This window comes from Aethina tumida, chromosome 6 (genome assembly GCF_024364675.1).
Source record: "Aethina tumida isolate Nest 87 chromosome 6, icAetTumi1.1, whole genome shotgun sequence".
NCBI classification, from domain to species: domain Eukaryota; kingdom Metazoa; phylum Arthropoda; class Insecta; order Coleoptera; family Nitidulidae; genus Aethina; species Aethina tumida.
Genome location: NC_065440.1, coordinates 16,738,071 through 16,765,388, shown reverse-complemented (window position 1 = coordinate 16,765,388; position 27,318 = coordinate 16,738,071). Strand labels below are relative to the sequence as shown.

Sequence of the window (27,318 nt, the reverse complement as noted above, 5' to 3'; positions counted from 1 at the left end):
ATTTATAAATTGTTTTCCTTTTCATTAAAATTAATTTAATAATTACTATTTTTTCATTTTTTACAATAAATGTATTTAATAATTTATATATTTCTGAAATTTCTTACAATTTTTTAAAAAGACAAATAGTTTCCTTTCTCATAAAAATTATTAAATTCAGCAATAGATGAATGTAATTACTTAATTAATCCTGAAAATTGTTTCGATTTCTTAAATAAAAAAAACTATTTTTAAGATGATTCAATATTTATATTTTAGTAATTGATTTATATTTTATTAATTAATAAATATTTTATGTTTTTTTTTCTCATAAAAATTAATTTAATAATTACCATTTTTTTGTACCTCTTTATACTTTTCAAGTATTTAATTACTTAATTAAACCTTCAATTTGTTTCAATTTCTTAACCAGAAAATCTATTTTTAAAAGGTTAACATTTATACTTTAGTAATCAATAAATTTAATTGATGAATTAATTAATTTTATGTGATTACTTTTCAATAAAATAAATAATTAATAACTTGATTCCTCTATTTTTTGTAAAAAAATATTTTCTTTTTTTAATATTTCTTTTCTAATAATCAATTCATATTTAATTACTAGATACATTTTTTAGCAAAATCCTTAGAATTTCTCGCAAGAATAATTAAACACTTCTCAAAAATCGACACGTTCACCGGGCATTAATCACCGAAAAAACTTCGATCCTTCAAACGGAAATTCCATGCTCACAAAATTCGAAATAGAGTCGCCTTGCGAACGACCTTGCCGCGTTACGCCACTGATCCGTCGCCGTTTCTGTAGTGGGATCTCCGGGCCCGGTGACTCAAGATCGTCCTGAGGATGCGCCCCGTATAAAACGGTCCTCGCAACATCCTCCGGACTCAGTCGTCGACATCCTGCCGTGTAGTGAAGTGCTTACCATTACAAATTCGATATTATTAACTTGTATTATTTAGTGGTCCACCCATTTGGTTTTCATTTTCATTTTTTTGGATTTCGCGGTGCCAAAGTAAGTAAGCTTGGTGATCAGGACTGTCGGTCAGTGTTTTGTGTTTATGAAGTGATATCTAAGCCCGCCCTGGACTATTTGTTGCAGTGTTTTTCAGGATATTTCAATTATTTCATGTTGGATTTTTTTATTTATTATTATTTACAATAATTATTTGTTTGTATTTCTGGTGGATTTTATAATTTAAATATTGTGATTAACACTGTCGACTAAGACTAACATAATATTTACGAAAATTGTTGACTATTATGGACAAACACTATTAATAAAACTTCATTGAGTCATCTAATATTAATAGTTTAAACTATTAGGTAGAATTTCTAAAAATTGGAGATCAATATCTAGCCTTAAATTTCTATTTATCTAAACTTTATGTTGTTGTTTCAATCTACAATCACTTTCATTTCAACTTTTCATTAATTAACATTAATAACTGAAAAATTACATTAAAATTCTGCTTTATTTTTAAAATTGAAAGGTTCAATGAATGTCTATGTATGAATAAATATTTTTTTTATTAAAGACAGTATAAAATTTTTATTAATATTTTTTATTAATGTTATTTATCTTAGCAAATATTAGTTAATAGTTTTAACTACTGTAATCAATAGATTTTTTACAACTAAATAGTAGTTTTAAAACTACAATTAAATTTAATATATTATGTTTTTTTAATAATTAAAATTTTCAATTAGTTTAACAGTTAAAGTTGTCCATATTTGTGTTTATTATTTAACTGCCGAATTTTCTATTTTGTCAATTGTTAAAATAATAGTTAATTTCATAAATAAATTGATAAATATCATCTTAGTAAATATAACATTTTTAATTTAATAATTTTTTAATCATATTTTAGTAATTATTTATGTTTTTTTATTTTACTTTTTAAATTATTTTTTATGAATATTATTACAAGTTTTAGTCAATTATTTTATAGCTGAATCTTACCCTTTTTCAGTTTTCTCAAAAATTCGACAAATATTTAAGTTTATAAATAATTTCTTATTTTATTTATGAAAAATTATATTTATGTAAATAAAACAATTAAAATGTAATTTTAATTTATTAAATAAAGTAAAATACTTAAATAAATTAAAAATTAATCTTATAATAAATAATAATTAAAGATTCCTATTATTATTGTTTTTTAATCCAAATAGTTTCTTAAACTATTTTTTATATTTAATTTATGTCTAAAGATGTAAAATAATTTTATAATTATTAAAATGAGAATTAAATTTACTAAATAGAGTTAAATATAATTTTTTAAATTCATAGTTAAATTAAATATCAATGTTTATAGTTAATTAAGGATTTTTTTAATTCAATATATATGAATATTTAATAAATAATTTTATAATTATTAAAATGAGTATTTAGTAAATATAAAATTAAAGATTTAAATTTATTAGAATTAAATTTATTATTATTTTTTTAAATTTATAGTTTAATTAAATATTAATTTGTAAAATATGTTCTTTAAAAAAATAAATTTTTCATCAATTTTTGTAATTAATTAAGGATTTTTATTTTTTTTATTTAAAATGTGTAAATTTAAATAATTTTATAATTAATGAAATGATTATTTAGTAAACAAAAAATTAAAATAACATTTAAATTTATTAAACAGAGTTAAATTTATTTTTTTAAATTTATAGTTTAATTAAATATTAATTAATTTAATTAAATTCTTCATCAATTTTTGTAGTTAATTTTACAATTATTAAAATGATTATTTGGTAAATGTAGAATTAAAATAAGATTTAAAGTTATTAAACAGAGTTATTTTTTTAAATTTATAATTTAATTAAATATTAATTTTTAAAATATATCCTTTTAAATAATTAAAATCTTCATCAATTTTAGTAATTATTTTATTTTTTTTTTAATTCAAATTGTCCTTTAAACTATTTCTTACAGCAAAATATTTAATAAATAATTTAATATATAATTAATGAAATGATTAAAACAAAGTTAAATATATTCTTTTAAAAAATTAAATTCTTCATCAATCTTTGTAGTTAATGAAACAGTTATATTATTTTTTTATTTCAAATTTAATTTATGTCTAAAAATATAAAATAATTTTATAATTATTGAAATGATTATTTAGTAAACAAAAATTAAAATAAGATTTAAATTTATTATTATAAATATACATTTTTTTAAATTATAATTTAATTAAATTAATTTTTAAAATATATATTCTTAAAAAATTAAATTTTTCAATAATTTCTGTAATTAATTAAGGATTATTATTATTATTATTATTATTATTATTTTTTAATTCAAAATATTGTTTAAACTATTTTTTTTACTGTTGAATATATATTCTAATTTTAAAGACATAAATGGTAAAATTTAATATAGAGGGTGATTATTTTAAATAATTATAAATTTTATTAATAGATTTTGTTCATTAATTTTTATTTAAATATTATAATTAATTTGTTTATGTTTTATTTAAATTAAAATTATCACAAGTTAATAAACAAACATTTCGCAATAAAGCAAATTTATTCTAATTAAAAAACAATTTTAAAATTCACATAAAATTAGAAAATTGTTGTTTATTTGTTCCACTCTTTATTATAATACGTTTTAATGAATTATTATTACAAACAACGACTCAAGATACGGAAAACGAAACAACGTAACCGTATGAAAAAACAATTTAAATAATTATTTAATTAACAGTTACCCGAGCTGGCTGCGGTGAATAAATAAAACGCAGCCTCACTCCCACCACGTCCAAAACGAAAACGAAAGTCAACCAAAGTCACTTATCGGCCGTATCGTTCTTCAATGTTTACCTAAAACTTTACATAACTGAACGATGATGATTGATGAAGATGTCTTCCTGCAAAACCCATTTTTTTCCTGCCGGGTTGCACAACCTTCGTGTGTGTGTGTGAAAAAACTAATCAACTTCAATTCCGAAATTCTTCAGTTGTGGCATTTCACCTAAGAACGGTGACGTAATTGCACACAAACAAAATCTAAAATTCTCGTGTCACATGTTCCTCCCATGAGGCAGTTTGGCCCGAAGGGAAATTTCTATGGGCAAAGGTCATAAACCATTTATGGGACCCGGTCTAATCGACGTGCATTTTCCACCGTCCGTACACCCATAACTTTCGTCTCCGCTGCGGACTTATGCAACGCAAAAACGTTTATAATCCAGGCTAAGATTCGCACTAGCTGCGTCTGCGTTTCGTGCGAAGGATAAAACCGACACCATTACCGTCTATTTGCCCACTTGATGCGACCTTATTAATAACCGCTTTCGCCACTTATGCAATTACGGTTTTGATAGTGCGAAAATTCGACGCACACATACGTTGCGATTGTTTGCAATTATGCAAATGGCATCATGAGCCATCATTATAATTTTATGGTGTGCAGGTTAACAGGATGTTGGCGTTACTTATAGTTTAACACGTGCCCCAACAATTAGAGACACATCCAGCCGGAGGATCACGATCCGGCGGCGATTTTTTGGATCCGCTAATTTTGCTTCTCAAAGGTCACACGTTAAATAAAAATAATTATATAAAAAAAAAATATGACAATGAACTTTTGAAGATGTTTGTTATTACGCATTGTTTTGTAAATGTATTACATCTATGTACATTTTTTACTATTATTTTAATTTCCAACCCGGATGTCGGATTCGTGTGTTTGCTTTAATGTCAGTTTTAATTGACTGGAAATTAATTTTTTCTAATGGCCTTTAATTGTTATTCACGTTTCCATAAAAGTTGAGTTATTCTGAAATTGTTTTTGAGGAAGCAATTTGTTAAAATTTACCAAAAAACTTCCTGGAATCTTTAAAGTTCAATTTTTTGTATAATTATAGGATTATTACTATAATTGAACATTTGTAAATTAATTGTCCAAAATTCTAGAAGTAATTTTTACGAATTAAATCATAAACTATTATAATCTAATTTATGTTTAATTTAATTCCTATAATTATTATATTTTTTTATATTATAATAATTTTAGAATTTACTTTCGTATTAATGCCAAATAACATTTAATTATTCATTATTAATAACAGTTTAAAATATTTTAGGTAGGAATGACACGAAATTTTTAAAACCCGTAATAAATTATTTCAAATATATTTTTTGAATACACTTTTTATTATTAAATATTTACTTTTTAGATTCATTTTTCTAATACAATCAAATAACATTTAACTATTCATTAATATAACAGTTTAAAATATAATTTTAGTCAAATTTAACAATATTAAATTTTTAAAACATGTAATAAATTATTTCAAATATATTTTTGAGCATACTTTGAATTATTACAGATTTATTTGTTTAATGCTATCAAATAACATTTAATTATTAATTAAAATATTCTTTAATGTTTTTAAATTATTCTAAATATGAGCAACAAATTATTTAGAATATAATTTTTAGTAGCCCAGATTTAAAATCAATTGAATTTTTAGATTTACTTATCTAATACTGTCAAATAACATTTAATTATTCATTAATTAAACACTTAAAATATAATTTTAGGCAGATGAAATTTTAAAACATCTAATAAATTATTTCAAATATAGTTTTGAGAATACTTTTAATTGTTAAAGATTTATTTCTTCAAAGCAATCAAATAACATTTAATTATTCATTAAAATTTAATTATTCGTTAAAGTTTTTGAATATTGTTCTAAATATATGAATAATAAATTAATTAAAATATATTTTTTGTAGCCCAGATTTAAAATCAATTAAATTTTTAGATTCATTTTTCTAATACTGTCAAGTAACATTTAATTATACATTAATAATAGTTTAAAATATAATTTTAGGCAGATTTAACAGTATAACATTTTTAAAACATCTAATAAATTATTTGAAATATAGTTTTGAGCCTACTTTTAATTATAAAATATTTACTTCTTTAATACTATCAAATAACATTAAATTATTCATTAAAATTTGATGATAATTGAATATTGTTCTAAATATGTGAGTAATAAAATAATTAAAATATTATTTTTAGTAACCTAGAATTAAAATAAATTGAATTTGTAGATTCATTTTTCTAATACTGTCAAATAACATTTAATTATTCATTAATAATAACAGTTTAACAGTGACCGAGAAGGGAACGCCAATTAATTTGAGTAATAAAATAATTAAAATATTATTTTTAGTAACCTAGAATTAAAATAAATTGAATTTGTAGATTCATTTTTCTAATACTGTCAAATAACATTTAATTATTCATTAAAATTTAATTATTCATTGAAGTTTGTGAATATTGTTCTAAATATATGAGAAATAAACTAATTAAAATATAATTTTTAATAGTCCAGATTTAAAATAAATTGAATTTTTAGATTTATTTTTCTAATACTGTCAAATAACATTTAATTATTCATTAATAATAACAGTTTAAAGTATAATTTTAGACAGATTTCAACGTATGAAATCTATAAAATACATAATAATTTACATCAAATATAGTTTTGAGCATACTTTTAATTGTTATAGATTTACTTCTTCAATACTATTAAATAAAATTTAATTATTCATTAAAATTTAATTATTCGTTCAAGTTTATGAATATTATTCTAAATATGTGTAATAAATTAATTAAAATATAATTTTTAGTACCCCAGATTTAAAATAAATTGAATTTTTATATTAATACCATCAGATAACATTTAATTATTCATTAATATAACAGTTTAAAATATAATTTTAGGCAAATTTAACAGTATTAAATTTTTAAAACATGTAATAAATTATTTCAAATATATTTTTGAGCATATTTTTAATTATTACATATTTATTTATAAATTATAATCATAATTATAAAATAAAATTTAAATAACATTTAATTATTCATTAAAATATTCGTTGAAATTTTTGAATATTAGTCTAAATATGTAAGTAATAAATTATTTAAAATATAATTTTAATTGCTCAAATTTAAAATTAATTGAATCTTTTCTAATACTGACAAATTACATTTAATTATTCATTAATTAACTGTTTAAAATTCGTTAATATTATGAAATTATATTAATCTTATCTTTAATATCAAGGTTTTTGAATTTAACAAGTGAGAATAATTTATTCATTAACATAAACAGTACAAAATACATTTTAATATTAAGTCTACCTTTTTATACAAAATATAAATTATTAAATTTACGAAAGTTATATGATAGAATTATAGTTTAAATATTTAAAATATTTTATATTTAGTATCCCAACTAATAAAATACCATCGAACGATTAATAATGATTTAATTTTATATGGTAAATGTAAATTCGTAAAAAATAAAATCAGAAATTTAAATTTCACGTCTGATTTGAATTTTAAATGTTTTGTGTCAACCAAGGTTAGTTTTATTTCCCAAAAAAAGAGGTTACTTTCATTCATGTTTTTTTTTGGGTATACTTTTTTTTAAAAACGGGGACAGCTTTCGTTTTCACACTTTTTTCCATTCAATCAATTTATTTAACTACGTTTGTTACCGGTACGACAAAGGACTTAAAAAATTAATTGATTGATTTATCGATTTGTTTTTTCATTTGTAACCGGTGCCAACTTTCGTTCGCGTGCACCAAATTGATTTATTCGCCCGCGCCGCTCCCTCCACCCCGTCGCGGTGCCTACCGTAGGCACGTACCGAGGCGTACGGTACGCGATAAAGTCGCGCCTTCGAAAACCTGAAAAAATAAAAACCCAAAACCGAAAATATGCTAATTCGTGTGCAACATAAATATCTCGTTTTCGGTCGCCCGGTGAAAGTGACCGAGAAGGGAACGCCAATTAATTTCGGTGCGGAAGATGCGTACCGTACCACAGCACGTCGGTCGCAACACGCGACCGACAGCTACATCGTCTTTTTGCTGTTTTTAATTGTAATCGTTGTCCTACAACCCGACAACAACCGGTACAAAAGGTGGTACCACGGTTTAGACGGCGACCGGGGTACCGATTCCTCGTTGGTTTCGAAATTGATTAACATAAAACAGGTGCCAATAAATATCTGTTCGATAACACGTGTTCAATCACCGAATGTTGGTGACACCTCGATTTTAACCGGCACAAATATTAAATAAATCACACCAATAATAACGTAATAAAATGCTAATCCGGTCCAATAAATTCCGGGACGAAAAAGGTCGCCGGCATTTTAATAATTTGATACATCAACTTGATACAACTTTTCGTCAAGAAGAACTTACATAATCGGCGCATCATTGTCTTATTTTAAACGGTGACGTAAATTTCGGACCTCCGATTGATATTCAAACGTCTTTTTGTTCTTCTGTTGTGTGTTTTTGTAGTGTTCCTCAGCGATACAGAACGGACATATACGGATGGAGTTGCATTATTCTTGGCTGGAAACGTGATCGGCATTATTTCCATGTTTGTCCATTGTTCACTTTCATCCGTTAGTATGATATAATAGGCAGATGCCGGGAATGTTTCTACAGCTTAATTACATACGTTTTAGGTCAATGCAATTTTAAAATTAATTAATTGTCGTTTTTAAGTAACAGGTTAGAAAAAATATTTAAATTTGATGTTGCTAATAGTTTTTTCTGATTGTTATATAATTGTATAACGTTTATAAACTCTTTATTATGGAAAATATTAAAAAAAAAATTAATTGTGTATAAAATAATAAATAATAATATTTTTATTATAATGATTTTTTTTTAAAAAATTATAAACAATTTCCTATAAAACAATGAAAATTTTTATAAAATTAATATTATAACATGTTTATAATATTGTGAAAATTATTAAAAAAATAATTACATTAGAAAATTACAAATAAATTTATTAAAAATTGGATGTTTTTAAAATTTTATTACTTAAATTTCAATTGCCTTTAAAATAATGATAATAATTTACTTGTTACAATGAAAATTTTTATAAAATTAAAATTATAAAATGTTTATAATATTGTGGAAATTATTAAAAAAAATAATTACATTAGAAAATTATATATAAATTTATTAAAAATATGAATTTTTAAAGATTTTATTGATTAAATTTTAATTGCCTATAAAATAATGATAATAATTTATTTATAACATGATATTTTTTAAAAAAATAAATTTATAAAATGTTTATAATATTGTGGAAATTATTAAAAAAATAATTATATTAGAAAATTATAAATAAATTTATTAAAAATATGGATTTTTAAATATTTTATTGTTTAAATTGTATATAAGATAATGGTAATTTATTTATTACAATGAAAATTTTTAAAAAATTAAAATTGTAAAATGTGGAAATTATTAAAAAAATAATTACATTAGAAAATTATAAATAAATTTATTAGTAATATGGATTTTTAAAGATTTTATGATTAAATTTTGATTGCCTATAAAATAATGATAATAATTTTTTTGTTACAATGAAAATTTTTAAAAAATTAAAATTGTAAAATGTGGAAATTATTAAAAAAATAATTACATTAGAAAATTATAAATAAATTTATTAAAAACATGGATTTTTATATATTTTATTGATTAAATTTTAATTGTCTATAAAATAATGGTAATAATTTATTAAATACAATGAAAATTTTTAAAAAATTAAAATTATAAAATGTTTATAATATTGTGGAAATTATTAAAAAAATAATTACATTAGAAAATTATAAATATATTTATTAAAAATATGGATTTTAAAAGATTTTATTGTTTAAATTTTGATTGCCTATAAAATAATGATAATAATTTATTCGTTACAAAGAAAATTTTTAAAAAAATAAAATTATAAAATGTTTATCATATTGTGGAAATTATTAAAAAAATAATTACATTAGAAAATTATAAATAAATTTATTAAAAATATGAATTTTTTAAAGATTTTATTGCTTAAATTTTAATTGCCTATAAAATAATGATACTAATTTATTTATTACAATGAAAATTTTTAAAAAATTAAAATTATAAAATGTTTATAATATTGTGGAAATTATTAAAAAAATAATTACATTAGAAAATTGTAAATAAATTTATTAAAAATATGGATTTTTAAAGATTTTATTGCTTAAATTTAAATTGCCTATAAAATAATGATAATAATTTATTTATTACAATGAAATTTTTTTAAAAATTAAAATTATAAAATGATTATAATATTGATGAAATTATTGAAAAAATAAGTACATTAGAAAATTATTAATAAATTTATTAAAAATATGAATTTTTAAAGATTTTATTGCTTAAATTTTAATTGTCTATAAAATAGTGATACTAATTTATTTATTACAATAAAAATTTTTTAAAAATTAAAATTATAAAATGTTGATAATATTGTGAAAATTATTAAAAAAATTATAAATAAATTTATTAAAAATATGGTTTTTAAAGATTTCATTGCATAAATTTTAATTACCTATAAAATAATGATAATAATTTATTTATTGCAATGAAAATTTTTTAAAAATTAAAATTATAAAATGTTTATAATATTGTGAAAATTATTAAAAAAATAATTACATTAGAAAATTATAAATAAATTTATTAAAAATATGGCTTTTAAAGATTTTATTGCATAAATTTTAATTGTCTATAAAATAATGATAATAATTTTTTTATTACAATGAAAATTTTTAAAAAATTAAAATTATAAAATATTTATAATATTGTAGCAATAATAAAAAATATGCATTTTTAAATTGGATATAAATTAATAATAATAATAATCATAGTTTATTTATTACAATTAAAATGTTTAAAAAATTAAAATAATATTAATAGTTTAAAATATAAAATAATAATAATATAAGTATGTTCTTCTTTTCATATTCTTGAAATAATTAGTAATAGTTTAGTTAATTAAATATTCAGATAGTTTAGGTCAATGCAATTAAAAATTTGTCACACTATAAACACAATTCAAAAATGTTTATATCAAAAATATCATATTAATCATAATTATGGTTGTTATGCATTATTATTTAATTGTTAATAATTCCTTCACCTTTATATCACAGCCATCAATGAATTATGAATTCTCCCAAGGAAGATACACATTCCTCGTTAGCCAGCGGGTTCCCACGCTTATATTCGTTTATAACAATTATTAAACCTATCAAATTAACGTTTTAATAATCCATCTTGAACCTTGACGATCGATATCAGTAACATAATTACCGACACGTACACAACATGAATGGAACTCACACTTCAATGTAAAGTTCTTCGGTTAATTCAGTTTTTTCCATTTTGGTTACAGACGAAATATGTCTCCACTAATACTAGTGGGGATAACCATTATCTCCACGGCGTTGGGCGACGTCAAGCACGTGCTCGACGGCACGGCCCATCCCCCCAACGCACGCGCCCAAGAAATCAACAACCTGGCCCACAACGCCAACCTGGCCTTCCAGACCGGCAATCCCCAGGACTTCTGGTGGATGGCAAGCAACTCACCGCTCAAGGATGCGTACGACCACTACAAGAAGTGCTCTTTGAAAGGTGCGTCCCAAATTCAAGCTTTGCGCAACACCTAAACTATGAAATCATAAATCCAACAATACATCAGACGACGAACTTGCCTCACTCCCATCAACCTTGGGCACTTTCAATACGAATCGTTTTTTCATGCTAATATCAAACCGCAAAGTGTTTTGTGCAAATTGATTTCAACTCGCCCATCAACTGCGAAAACTCTCAACTCATTTAGACTATGCAGGATGTATTGTTGTTTTTATGGCGCCGTTAATTTTAATGGGGTCTTTGCACCACGAGCGGTTACTTAAGACGGTAAAATTGTTGCAGGAAATTGCGGAAATGTGGCGATTGCCAAGGCGGTAGCTTCAGAGGGTGCTAGCGTTAGTGCTAGTGCTGCAGCTGGAGTACCATTCAGTCCAATCGACATCAAGAACAACCCGTTCTTGAACGGAGTGTACGAGAAGAACAAGGCCAGCTCGGGAGCCACCAAAAACTCCGGTTTCCACACTGGTAAGTCGCTTAGCACCACAGTGCTAAATATGATTTTGATAACTCAAAGGAAGATTTGTACAGATTAATTTATTGATTGTGGCGCTACCAACAGACACATCCATTCTTTGTGTCAATAATGTTAGAAAACATAGATTTCATAACACACCATTATGTTCCCATTTAGCATCAGGGTGATAAATATGAATTTAATAACCCCAAAGAAGTTTTGTACAAATTAATTTATTGATTGTGGTGTTACCAACAGACACATCCATCCTTTGTGTCGATATTGTTGGAAAGAATAGATTTCATAACACACCATTATGTCCTTACTTAGCACCATGGTGATAAATATGAATTTGATAACCCCAAAGAAGTTTTGTGCAGATTAATTTATTGATTGTGATGTTACCAACAAACACATCCATTCATCCATTTGTGTCGATAATGTTGGAAAGAATAAATTTCATAACACACCATTATGTCCTCACTTAGCACCATGGTGATAAATACAAATTTGACAACTCTAAGGAAGTTTTGTACAGATTAATTTATTGATTGTGCTGTTACCAACAGACACATCCATTATTTTTGTCGATAATGTTGGAATAAATAGATTTGATAACACACCACTACGTTCTCACTTAGCACCGTGGTGATAAATACGAATTTGATAACCACAAAGAAGTTTTGTACAGATTAATTTATTGATTGTAGTGTTACCAACAGATACATCAATTCTTTGTGTCGATAATGTTCTAAAGAATAGATTTCATAACACACCATTATGTCCCCACTTAGCACCACGGTGATAAATATGAATTTGATAACCCCAAAGAAGTTTTGTACAGATTAATTTATTGATTGTGGTGTCACCAACAGACACATCCACTTTTTTGTGTCGATGGTGCTGAAACGAATAGATTTCATAACACACCTCACTTAGGATCGTGGTGTTAAGTATGAATTTAATAACCTAAAGGAAGTTTTGTGCAGATTAATTTATTGATTGTGGTGTTACCAACTGTCACATCAATTTTTTGTGCCCATGATTTTGGAAAGAATAGATTTCATAACACACCATTATGTATTCACTTAGCACTATGGTGCTAAATATGAATTTGACAACCCAAAAGAAGTTTTGTACAGATTAATTTATTGATTGTGGCGTTACCAACAGACACATGCACTTTTTTGTGTCGACAATGTCGGAAAGAATAGATTTCATAACGCACCATTATGTGTACAACCATTGAGAGCGTCTAAATTGATTAAACGATTACACACACTCACATACGAAGACATATTTGGAAACTTGAATCAATTAGGTGAAATTCCATTAATCGTTTTCACTTGTTCCAGGTGCCAGCCTCGATTTGAGCAACAACCCCTTCATCAACGGTAAATATGCCACCAACAGCGTTGGTGAGAAAATCTTTAACGAGAACGGCTTTATCGGTGTGCAACCGTCGAAACCGTTCGCCACTAACCACCCATTGTCACAGAAAAAACCGTTCGCCACCACTCATCCGCTAGCAAACGCTACTAATGTTTCAGACAACAAAAACGAGGGAGCCCTGTGCAAGGGACAAGGCAACATCTGCGTCAAGGCGTCCAACTGTCAGAACGGCATCGTGGCCAACGGTGAAGGAATCCTGCAAGTCAGAAGCGATGTAAGTGTGGTTTTCACTTCGCGTGGGTGACATCTCCGTATCTCATAAGCCACCGGAGAAAGTGGCGGTTGTGCAAGGTCTGGCCGGGTCCGAAGAAGTAAAAAAAAACAAATAGATATAATTAATTTTTTCGGCCCGTTTCATAACCGGGCGATCATATCTAATCAATTTTGACCGGTTATGTGATTATTATTTCGAGTCCCTGCAAAATGTTAAGTGATCATCTCTAACGCAACCGGTTTTGTAACGGTGCAATCAAATATCAAGCGTTTATTGGGTTTTAATTAACTGTTTGGTTGGGAAATTTTTCGGTCTATAACCGGCGTTGACGTTCCGAAGTCATTGTTAAGATTTTAGGAAAACACTCTGTTCAAACAACGTCCAAAATTAACCGGTGACGTAACGATTTAATTATTGAGATTCGTCGAGGTGTGATTTATAGTTAGACGAGCTTGTTTACGCACCGAAAAAAAAAACTAATATGTGATCATATGTGTTTTTAAACCTTACGTAACTGTTGTGTTGGATCCCGGAGGTTGCTTTACTCATTAGACCACCCCGGGATTCCCACAGTCCAATTCACGACTCCGCAAAGCAATTGACAACCTAATGGGGTTAACCTTAGATCTCGCGTAAAGGTGAAGAAGTTTCGCAATCGGTACGTTCGCCATTGTTTACTCCCGGCGCAAGATGCACAACAACGAAAAACCGGGCAATGTGTGTCACTGACCGGCGTTACGAATTTTGTGATTGCGGGGCCGCGCCCACGTCCCGGCATTCTTTAGAAAGCGAAACCGACGACCTTGACATTGCCCGTTATTGTTCCACACTCGGCGCTTTCTTTCGCTTTAATTATCGATGGGTTTTTGTCGGGAGAGGAAAAAAAATCGACGAATTTGTTGATGCAACTTGTTACGCAACGGTTAGACGGACGGTGTCGTCTTCGTGCACTTGTTGGGCAACGTTTCGGGGCCGGCTAATTATGGGAATTGTCATTGATTATCTCATGTGAGTGTGGGGAAATTTATTTTAGAAGCAGTTAGCTGGAACATTGGCGCCCAACTTTTAATATTACATTCACGTTGGGCGCCAATTTTAGACACAGAAAAATTTTAAATCCGTTCAATTATTAATAAATTTACTGCAAATCATTGTCTAAAACGTATATTAATTCAACAACAAATCACCTAAAATGTTGGATAAACTAAATTCTTAAGAAACTGGAATAAAACTCAAACAACATTTACGTTGGGCGCCCATTTTAGGTTGATTTGGTGAATCACAGAGACAGAAAAATGTCTACATCTTTTCATTTAATAATAAAACTATTGTAAATTGTTGAAAGATCTTTCGCTTATTAATTAATTAACAAATCATTGGCATTGGCGCCCAATTTTTAACATTACATTCACGTTGGGCGCCAATCTTAGACACAGAAAAAGTTTAAATCTGTCCAATTAATAATAAATCTATTGTAAATCATTATCTAAAACGTTTGTTAATTCAACAAAAAATGACCTAATATATTGGATAAACTAAATTCTTAAGAAACTGGAATAAAGTTCAAATAACATACAAGTTGAGCGCCCATTTTAGGATGATATGGTGAATTCCAGAAACAGAAAAATGTCTAAATCTTTTCATATAATAATAAAACTATTGTAAATTGTTGAAAGTTCTTTGGATTATTAATTCAGTAACAAATCATTGACGTTGGCGCCCAACTTTTCCATTAACATTCACGTTGGGCGCCAATCTTAGACACAGAAAAAGTTTAAATCTGTTCAATTAATACTAAATCTATTGTAAATCATCGTCTAAAACGTTTATTAATTCAACAACAAATCACATAAAGTGTTAAATAAACTAAACTCTTAAGAAACTGAAATAAAGTTCAAACAACATTCACGTTGGGCGTCCATTTTAGATTGATCTGGTTAATCCCAGAAACAAAAAAATGTCTAAATTGTTTCATTTAGTAAAAAAACTATGGTAAATTGTTGAAAGTTCTTTCGATTATAAATTCAGTAACAAATAATTGTCGTTGGCGCCCAACTTTTAACATTAACATTCACGTTGGGCGCCAATCTTAGACACAGAAAAGATTAAATCTGTTCAATTAATAATAAATCTATTGTAAATCATAAACTAAAACGTTAATTCAACAACAAATCACCTAAAATGTTGGATAAACTAAATTCTTAAGAAACTGGAATAAAGTTTTATTTTAGATTGATCTGGTGAATCTCAGAAACAGAAAAATGTCTCAATATTTTCAATTAATAATAAAACTATTATAATGTCTTTATCTTCATTAATTCAACCACAGATTAACTTATATATTATATTAACTAAATTCTAAAGACTCTGGGACATTTGGACGTCCATTTTTAGTTTGTCTAAGCAATCCCAGACACAGTAAATTAGTTGAATTATGTCAATTATTACGTGAACGAAACTTGAATGGACCCAATAATCGGTAAAGGCACCGTAAATCATCGCAATGTCGTTACGATTGTTAATACTGGCAACAAATCACCCAAAATGTTAAATTAATTAAATAACCGTGTCCGATTTGAATATAACAAGCCAGATGTTCAAATGTTAGAGATTTTATTCAAATACGGCAAAATTATTTAACCGGTGACATTTGAATACGAAGGTCAACAATCACTGTGTTTCGTTGCTTTTTTTTCATTTATTTAAACACAAGTGAAGAGCCGAAATTGTTATTCGGATCCTGATTTATGTGGACGGCATGTAAATTTGACTTTTGGGGAATTTGCTTTTTGGAGGTCAGAAAAACTCATGTGTGCAGGCGGATAGTAACATTGACATTATTATGCGAATCCGGATGTACGCGGTGGGACTTGGCGACTGTGGGTTGTCCCACAATTAGCTGGTACGTTGAATAATTAATTAATAATTACCCTAAATGGGGTGACGGTGGTGACTAAAAGGCTTGAATATTCGTTGCCCAAGCTTGGGCAACATTATGGTTATTAACCGCAATTACGTTCTCGTTAGTGACATTCAACAAGTTGGGAAACAATTTTTGGCCACCTGTCTAAATGCCAGTAACAAATGGATGGACCACAAACTGAACGAACAAAATCTATGGTCGTTGATAATTTATGGCGACACGTGAAAGCAGTCCACAATGAGTTGTGCAACCCAACAAATTAAGCCAATTGTAGGGATCAAGAGGTGAAACTTTCTAAGATGATAAGAAGTCTTCGATGAGCAGTTATTGTGCCAAACAGTAAAAATTTAAGGCTACGTGATTGAGTCAACATTTATGTGAATAACCTTACAGCATAATTACTACTACTGAATCGAAATTATGTAACGTGTTTGCTTATATTTTTATCGGCCAAGCCAATATTTGTCTGGCAAACCATCGAATTATTATAACCTCAGCAAGGCTACAGTTAGATCGATGTTTTCGATATTTTTTTATTAGCGCTAGATGGTATTTAAATAATACATTAGTGGTTATGCAACAGACGCAAACGACATTACGGTTCGTGTTCGGGTTGTAAAGTAATTTGTTGTCTGTATGTGTCTCAATTTCGCACGATGCAAATGTTAGGGATGACAGGTTGTTGCCCAACCTCAGCAAAAATTTACGATTACCTTCAGGCTATTCAAGAAAGTATGTGAAAAATAAAGTAGATAAAGCAATTTCATTTATTTTCGCTGCTGCGACAAAAGATAAAAACTTAATGGAATTCGTGATTTCTAATTTTATTATCTCAGTCGAGGTCTTTCCGTATAGATGACACGAATATATTATCATTATTAAATAGGTTTATTAAAGAAAATCCAACTTAAACACAATTTACATTCTTTGGAATCCGCCAGGCGACAAACCGTGACTTAATATTAATAATAATAAGGCAAATATTTAAATGTGTTGTCTCTCACCGTATCAATATTGAATTACTTACTTACTTTGATGGCTTCCAGGTGCAAATTTGCCATAAAGATGAGGTGTGCTGTCGACTGGCTAGCGCTGGCCCAGCTCCCGACCAGGTACAACTCAACATCCCCACCTTGGATGGCAAGCCCACATTCAACAACCTTAACCACGTCACCGCAGGAAAGAGTTCCGTACTTGGTACGTCCATCCTCTAAACCTTCCATCAGTACAAAAGCTAATTGTTTGTTTATTTACTTAAAGGATCTTCCAACAAGTTGGAAGGTGGCCTCAGCATCGAGCCCCAGTTGAACTTCAACGGTGAATCAGGACAACACAGCCAAAGCACCCTGAAACCCAGAGACGTTTCCAGTTTTGGAAGCAGCACCCCCGACTACAGCAATGTAGATTTCGGTGATGTCAGGTTCGCCTCTACCATCCAAGGACCAGCTTACCTTCCTCCAGTTGAGGAAAGCAGAGACAAGACAACCGTTGTATGTGGTTTCGGACAAATTAGAGGACCCAATGGTATCTGTACTTACCCACCAACAACACCAAGGCCAAGCTGTGGCCCAGGACAAATCCAATTGCCTTCTGGAGGTTGTGGTTATCCAAGCACTCCTAAACCAACATGCGCCCCAGGACAAATCCAGACTCCATTCGGTTGTCAGAATCCTACTACCCCAAGACCAACTTGTGCACCAGGACAAATCCAATTGCCCTCAGGTGGTTGTGGATACCCAACAACTCCAAGACCAACTTGCGCACCAGGACAAATCCAATTGCCTTCCGGAGGATGTGGATACCCAACAACTCCAAGACCAACTTGCGCACCAGGACAAATCCAATTGCCTTCCGGTGGTTGTGGATACCCAACAACTCCAAGACCAACTTGTGCTCCAGGACAAATTCAATTACCTTCCGGAGGATGTGGATACCCAACAACTCCAAGACCAACTTGCGCCCCAGGACAAATCCAATTGCCTTCTGGAGGTTGTGGATACCCAACAACTCCAAGACCAACTTGTGCTCCAGGACAAATCCAATTGCCTTCTGGAGGATGTGGATACCCAACAACTCCAAGACCAACTTGTGCTCCAGGACAAATTCAATTACCTAATGGACAATGCGGTTACCCAACTACTCCAAGACCAACCTGTGCTCCAGGACAAATTCAATTACCTTCTGGAGGTTGCGGCTACCCAACTACTCCTAGACCAACTTGTGCTCCAGGACAAATTCAGTTGCCTTCCGGCGGCTGTGGATACCCAACAACTCCAAGACCATCTTGCGGACCTGGTATACAAGTACAAACGAAGGTTTGAACCATTAGATTGTTGTATTGCTTGTAGGTCAAATCTTGAGCCCATCTGGAAGCTGCATATACCCACCAACCACCCCGCAACCATGCGCCCCCGGCCAAACCAGAAACTTCCAAGGCATCTGCGAGTACCCAAGAACAACACCAAGACCATCGACGGACCGAGGCTACCTGCCGCCGAAGGAGTATGTAACATCACAATCACCAACCACGTCACCTAAACCACATATCACTGTAACCCCATCAGTATGCCCGCCTGGTAGTAAACTAACCCCAGATGGTAAATGCCACGCACCCTCATCCTGTGCACCCGGCACCGTACTAACCCCACAAGGCGAATGCTCATTCCCATCCCCATCTCCCACTTACGTCCCGGGACCAGCGAAGTCCTGTCCACCGGGTCAGATTAAAGTAGCATCAGGTGCATGCGAGTATCCACGTCAACCCACCTGTCCTCCCGGTCAAATCCTAGGAGTTTCCGGCTCCTGCATCCGTCCCTCATCCCCACGTCCCTTCCAGACCACACCCAGACCCGCCTGCGCGGCCGGACAGCTCGCAACCCCCGACGGCCAGTGCGTCTATCCATCCACACCCAAACCCAGGCCGACTTGCAGGCCTGGTCAGGTGCAAGCCCCCAACGGCTTGTGCGAATTCCCCAGACCCTCGATCAGTCCTGAATGTGCCCCAGGACAAATCAGAACTCCCAACGGTTGCGAGTACATCAAAACTCCCAGACCTTTCGAATGCGCTAACGGTCAAGTCAAATTGCCCAGTGGACAATGCGGTTACCCAACCACTCCCAAACCATCCCTAATTGAATGTGGCTTCGGCCAAGTAAAATTACCTAACGGACAATGCGGATACCCCAGCACCCCCAGACCAACTCCCCGTCCTCAATGCGGCTTCGGACAAATAAGGTTGCCCAACGGCGAATGCGGTTCTCCTTCCACATCCAGACCAACACCTTCTTGTAGTAACGGACAAATTAGACTGCCCAATGGTCAATGCGGCTACCCATCAACCCCTGCCCCGTACTGTGGATCCGGACAGGTAAGGCTTCCTAACGGTGAATGCGGTTACCCAACCCCAAGACCAACTCCATCTTGCTCCGGCGGACAAATTAGATTACCCAACGGTCAATGCGGTTATCCGTCTACTCCAAGTCCCACTCCATCTTGCTCCGGAGGACAAATTAGATTGCCAAACGGACAATGCGGTTACCCATCAACTCCTGAACAACAATGCGGATTTGGCCAAGTAAAACTACCAAGTGGACAATGTGGATATCCGACTTCTCCAAGACCTAGTCCAAGACCAGAATGTGGTGGTGGACAAATTAGATTGCCCAATGGACAATGTGGATACCCGACTTCTCCAAGACCTAGTCCAAGACCAGAATGCGGTGCTGGACAAATTAGACTGCCCAATGGACAATGTGGATATCCAAGCACACCCTCAGAGGCCCCATACTGTGGTTCTGGACAAGTTAGGTTGCCAAACGGGGAATGTGGATACCCTACCCCAAGACCAACTCCTTCTTGCGGTGCCGGACAAATTAGATTGCCAAACGGACAATGTGGTTACCCATCCACTCCTAGGCCAACACCACAATGTGGATTTGGAGAAGTGAGATTGCCTAATGGTGAATGTGGACGTCCATCGACCCCCAGACCAACTCCATCTTGCTCCAACGGACAAATTAGATTGCCCAACGGTCAATGCGGTTATCCATCCACCCCAAGACCAACACCTGAACCACAATGTGGCTTTGGACAAATTAGATTGCCGAACGGTCAATGCGGTTATCCTTCCACTCCAAAACCAACCTTAAGACCAGAATGCAGTGGTGGACAAATAAGATTGCCAAACGGACAATGTGGATATCCGTCCACTCCAAGACCGACCCCTCAATGTGGATTTGGAGAAGTACGACTACCAAATGGCGAATGCGGCCGTCCATCGACACCCAGACCATCTTGCTCTAACGGACAAATCAGACTTCCAAATGGACAATGTGGTTATCCTTCTACTCCAGAGCCTCAATGCGAATTTGGAGAGGTCAGATTGCCAAACGGCCAATGCGGACGTTCACCTAGACCAACCCCATCTTGCTCCAACGGACAAATCAGGTTACCAAACGGACAATGCGGTTATCCTTCAACACCCAGACCAACTCCACAATGTGGATTCGGAGAAATCAGGTTGCCAAATGGTCAATGTGGCCGTCCATCCACACCAAGACCGACTCCTTCATGTTCTAACGGACAGATTAGATTACCAAACGGCCAATGCGGTTACCCATCCACCCCAAGACCAACACCGTCTGCTCCATACTGCGGATCAGGACAGGTAAAATTGCCTAACGGAGAATGCGGATATCCAACACCCGGATTTGAACCAACAACTCCAAGACCAAGACCAAGTTGTGGTCCTGGACAAATCAGATTACCTAATGGACAATGCGGCTACTCAGAATCACAGTGTGGCTTTGGACAAATAAAACTACCAAACGGACAATGCGGTTATCCATCCACTCCAAGACCTACCCCTGAACCACAATGTGGATTTGGAGAAGTGCGGTTACCTAACGGTGAATGTGGTCGTCCCTCAACTCCTAGGCCAACTCCTTCATGCTCTAATGGACAAATTAGACTGCCAAACGGACAATGCGGTTATCCTTCCACTCCAAGACCAGAACCAGTATGCGATTTTGGAGAAATTAGGCTACCAAATGGTGCATGTGGTCCAAGACCTTGTTCTAATGGTCAAATTAGACTGCCAAACGGACAATGCGGTTACCCCTCGACTCCAAGACCAACTCCACAATGTGGTTTCGGTGAAATAAGACTTCCCAATGGAGAATGTGGCCGCCCCTCAACTCCCAGACCAACACCATCATGCTCTAACGGTCAAATCAGATTACCAAACGGACAGTGTGGTTATCCTTCCACTCCAAGACCAACTCCACAATGTGGTTTCGGAGAAGTAAGACTTCCCAATGGAGAATGTGGCCGCCCCTCAACTCCAAGACCAACACCACAATGCGGATTCGGAGAGGTCAGATTACCAAATGGTGAATGTGGCCGCCCTTCAACTCCCAGACCAACTCCATCATGCTCTAATGGTCAAATTAGATTACCAAACGGACAATGTGGTTATCCTTCCACCCCAAGACCGACTCCATCGGCACCTTATTGCGGATCAGGTCAAGTAAAACTGCCTAATGGAGAATGTGGTTACCCAACACCAGGTTTTGAACCAACCACTCACAGGCCCAGACCTAGCTGTAGTAACGGACAAATTCGATTACCTAATGGACAATGCGGATATCCATCAAGTCCAAGACCAGAACCACAATGCGACTTTGGAGAAATTAGATTACCAAACGGTGAATGTGGTCCAAAACCAACACCTGGTTGCTCCGGAGGACAAATTAGATTGCCAAACGGACAATGTGGATACCCATCCACTCCAAGACCAACTCCTTCTTGTTCTAATGGGCAAATCAGATTACCAAACGGACAATGCGGTTACCCATCCACTCCAAGACCAACACCACAATGTGCCTTTGGTGAAGTAAGATTACCAAATGGTGAATGTGGCCGTCCTTCCACTCCTAGACCCACTTCTTCTTGTTCCAACGGCCAAATTAGATTGCCAAACGGACAATGCGGTTACCCATCCACTCCAAGACCTACACCACAATGTGGATTTGGTGAAATCAGATTGCCTAATGGTGAATGTGGTCGTCCATCAACTCCTAGACCCACTCCTTCCTGTTCCAACGGCCAAATTAGATTGCCAAACGGACAATGCGGTTACCCATCCACCCCAAGACCAACACCACAATGTGGATTTGGTGAAATCAGATTACCTAACGGTGAGTGTGGTCGTCCATCCACTCCAAGACCAGAACCACAATGTGACTTTGGAGAAATTAGACTGCCAAATGGTGAATGTGGTCCAAGACCGACACCTAGTTGCTCAGGAGGCCAAATCAGATTGCCAAACGGTCAATGTGGATACCCATCAACTCCAAGACCAACACCACAGTGCGGATTTGGTGAAGTAAGATTACCAAATGGAGAATGTGGTCGCCCTTCAACTCCTAGACCCACTCCTTCTTGTTCTAATGGACAAATCAGATTACCAAACGGACAATGCGGTTATCCATCTACTCCACGACCAACAGCACCTTATTGCGGATCTGGACAAGTAAAACTGCCAAACGGAGAATGCGGCTATCCAACTCCTAGTTTTGAGCCATCCACTTCAAGACCAATTCCATCTTGCGGAGCTGGACAAATTAGATTACCTAATGGACAGTGCGGGTACCCATCAAGTCCGAAACCTAGACCACAATGTGCTTTTGGAGAAATTGTATTGCCAAACGGAGAATGTGGCCCAAGACCAACACCAGGTTGCTCCAATGGACAAATCAGATTACCTAACGGACAATGTGGTTACCCATCCACACCAAGACCAGAACCTCAATGTGGTTATGATGAAATTAGACTACCAAATGGACAATGCGGTCCCAAACCTACTCCAGGTTGTTCTGTCGGTCAAATAAGGTTACCAAATGGCCAATGTGGATATCCAACAAGTCCAAAACCAGGACCACAATGTGCTTTTGGAGAAATTATATTGCCAAACGGTGAGTGTGGTCCAAGACCAACACCAGGTTGCTCCAATGGGCAAATTAGGTTACCAAACGGACAGTGTGGGTATCCTTCCACTCCAAGACCGGAACCACAATGTGGATATGACGAAATTAGACTTACAAATGGACAATGCGGTCCTAAACCTACCCCAGGTTGCTCTGGCGGTCAAATCAGATTACCTAATGGCCAATGCGGATATCCAACAAGTCCAAGACCTAGACCACAGTGTGCTTTTGGTGAAATTAGATTGCCAAACGGAGAATGTGGACCAAGACCTTGTTCCAACGGTCAAATAAGATTGCCAAACGGACAATGTGGCTATCCATCGACACCAAGACCTGACGAGTCCACAGGCTCAGGCAAAGACGTGTGTCCGTTTGGACAAGTCATCGGCGACAGTGGCAGATGCGAATACCCAAGCACCAGACCATCAAGACCCCAATGTGGTCCAAACCAAATCCTGTCGGGCGGCCAATGCGTTTACGTAACCACCCAACAACCCACCACCGGTTACAAATACCCGAAACCCAGCGTTCCTCCCTGTCCCCCAGGTCAAGTCCTTTCCGCCAGCGGTTTCGATTGCGAGTATCCCCCAAGACCTAAGCCAAGTTGTCCACCGGGCGCCAAAAAATCAGCCTCCGGAGGTTGCGAGTACCCGAGACCCACCCCGGGCTGCAAGCCTGGTCAAATCAAAAACGCGAACGGCGTCTGCGAGTATCCCAAACCCACCAAACCCTACCCGACACCCCGTCCCCAATGTCCCACAGGCACGCACCCAAATCAGAACGGAGAATGTGTACCATCTGGTGGGGTACAATGTCCACCAGGCCAACAATTAACCGCAAGTGGATGCCGCACTCCTAACCCTAACCAGGGAACAACAGTGCCAGGCACTAACGGTCAGTTTGTTCCGTCCAGACCCAGTTCTCCAGGCTACCAGTATCCCACTCCCACACCTTCGTTCACCTACCCAAGCCACATCCCCGACGGAAACGTACCCGTGACCGTGATCGTGAATACACCCACCACACCACCAACCACTGGGGAACGCATCGAGGGATCCCCCGGCGGACACACTGGTGAGTCACAACAAATCTATTGTGTTTGAGTTTTCTGTGCAAAGTATCTCATTATATCTGAGAGCTTCAAAGAAGTACTTCAAGTAGTCAAATATGTTGGGAAACTTGTACTTGCATGTTTGCATGGAGTTAAAGGTTGTACAGTACCAACTAAGTAGGTGTTAGATGTTATTGAAAATATTTGCATGGTTTATACAATTAAGGCATGATCTTAAAGAGAAGACCAGCACATTTATAAATAGACACACTGTCAAGCATGTGCATGACTTTTGAGGGTTTGTGTAAGATAAATCCTTAATCAAGTTTAATTTGAAAGTTTTCATGCAATCATATAGGAATTTATATGAAATGGAAGAAATAAACATTGTGAGTGATTGTAAGTATTATTTCCAATTACTAAGATTTATTACAAAGTTTATTGGTAAGTTCATTGGTAAAATCTTACACATTAAACATTCACTGTCTGGCCAAAATTGAAACAACAATCCAAAATGCAAACAGCCAAGTTCCACAGCTTACCCAAAACGACTCCAGGATTAATATATTAAATTTGTATAGAAACTCGCATTCCTCCACCATCTGAAAACAACCCAAGGCCACCACCACCATCCTGCGCAGCAGCCCTTAAGTGTGTGCAAGAGATCTACTGTACCGCCGATGGATTTGTCTCCCCTGTTCCAGTAGTCTTAACCAAAGAACAAGAACTTCTCAGAGTACCAACCACTGTAAGTCCCCTTTGATTATCATCCAATGGATTGTTGATGAATGTGGTGGTGTTGCAGGAATGTAGCGACCAAGAATCAGGCATTATTGGTAAATGTTGTCGTGACCCCAACTACAAGGACCCATGGCCGTCCGCGAACTTGGTCAACGGAGTTGATGATGGTCAATACAAAGAAGACAACCACTTCGGCGAATCCACCAACAGGTTGGTCAGGTCTAACAGCGGTCCGGTAGCTACCAGGTCCATCAACTCTTCACCAAGCGTTCCACAACAACTGGTACCATCAGCTTCCGCCAACCAGTGTGGTGTCAGAAACTTGGTAAGTATTAAATGGAGACTTAATAAGTTGATGAGTGCTAACTGTGATGTCTTGAAGAACACCCAACCAGCTGGCCAGGCCCCCATCGACGCCAACTTCGCCGAAATCCCATGGCAAGCCATGATCCTGAGAGAATCCAACCGCAGCCTTCTGTGCGGCGGCGCCATCATCGGCCTGAACGCCGTCCTGACCACAGCCCACTGCGTCGAAGGCCTCCCCACCTCCGACATCTTGATCAAGGGTGGCGAATGGAAACTGGGAATCGACGAGGAACCGCTGCCATTCCAGATCGTCAAGGTGGCCGCCATCGTGCGTCATCCTCAGTACGTGCACGGAAGCTTCCTCAACGACTTGGCCGTGCTGATCTTGGAGGAGAAATTGAGGCCGGCCAAGAACATCGGCACCCTCTGTCTGCCACAACCCAACCAAATCCCAACCCAGAACTGCATCGCCACCGGCTGGGGCAAGAGGATCCTCCAACGTAAGCCCGTTGAGGTTTTAATTGTTGCTTTGAATTTTAAGAGTTGTTTGTTGCAGTGCACGCCAAGAACGCCCTCATGCACGCCATCGACGTCAAAATCATGGACTCCCAGCAGTGTGAGCAAACCCTGAAGGAGAAATTCGCCGAATCAGTACAACACTACAGCCCCAACACTCTCTGCGGCTTCTCCAACATCGACCAGTGCAAGGTACGACCTCCGTCCTCCTCCAGTCCTTAACCCAACTAATCTAATAATCACTTAATCCTCGTAGGTCGACTACGGAAGCGCCTTGGCTTGCGACAACGGCAACGGCCACTACGTACTGTCCGGTATCTACGGCTGGGACACCGGTTGCAAACAGGAGGGCCAGATCGGCGGCTACGTGGCCCCAGACGTCGAATGGATCCAGGGTTGTCTCAGCAAACCGTTGAACGAGCTCAAGAAATTAGATAGTGAATACACTTCAAAGGCTAGTAACTAAATTTTAGGGTTAGACTTAGGAAAGCACGTTTTTTTTACTACACTTGACGAAGTAACAAATTAAGCTCACCTTTTTATTTTTTGATCGGAAGCTCCACCCACCTGGGGGGCGGGCTTCCTTATGTCAAACGCAAAGCTTGTTATTCATATTAAAGAAAATATTTTTATTTTTGTATTTATTGTAAGGATATCTGTTTTAGATGCAAATAAATTGTATATATTTTTGTAAGTCAGGGACGAATATTCAAAATTATTGTAAATATCGATTTTATATACTTAACTGAGATATACCTTAAGTACAGTATGTTTTAGTTGACTATGGTTTTATACTTTTTTTTAGTTAATAGTTTTATTTTAAATATAGATAGCTCCATTTTGGTTAAAAACTTAATGCAAACTGCCATATGAACATTTAATGAACAAAAAAAGTAATAAATTTGTATTAATTTATCCTTAATACTCAATTATTATGCGAACTGTGTTTATTTAAACTATTAAATTCGACGCGTTTAATAGTTTAAAAATGATAGAATAGAATATTTATGAATGTAATCTTTATATAAAATAAATAATAAATAAATACTTGATTGTTATTTTTAAACCCAGACTTTGCGCATGACTGAAAAGTAGGAGGAAGCAGAAGGGCGTGGCTAAGGTGCGCACTGGCATTCTGTGCATCCCGCTGG

The 27,318-nt window shown here is 34.1% G+C and overlaps 1 protein-coding gene across 4 annotated transcripts; it reads left to right on the top strand.

The window, feature by feature from the left end:
• Nucleotides 1–858: 858 nt before the first annotated feature.
• On the top strand, nt 859–27,214 carry LOC109605766 (uncharacterized). 4 transcript variants are annotated; one of them, XM_049969032.1, is made up of 14 exons: nt 859–1,013; nt 11,262–11,503; nt 11,807–11,989; nt 13,334–13,372; nt 13,529–13,644; nt 17,614–17,764; nt 17,828–18,862; nt 18,916–19,069; nt 24,467–24,627; nt 25,186–25,352; nt 25,410–25,670; nt 25,728–26,151; nt 26,208–26,359; nt 26,424–27,214. In XM_049969032.1, exons 2-14 carry the CDS (start codon nt 11,269–11,271, stop codon nt 26,631–26,633), a joined length of 3,288 nt encoding a protein of 1,095 aa, XP_049824989.1. In that variant the 5' UTR covers nt 859–1,013; nt 11,262–11,268; the 3' UTR covers nt 26,634–27,214. The 4 variants fall into 4 exon arrangements, with proteins under 4 accessions (XP_049824989.1, XP_049824988.1, XP_049824987.1 ...); XM_049969031.1 differs by having other exon boundaries at nt 13,508–13,644; XM_049969030.1 differs by having other exon boundaries at nt 13,334–13,644; nt 17,828–18,556; nt 18,623–18,862.
• Nucleotides 27,215–27,318: the final 104 nt, after the last annotated feature.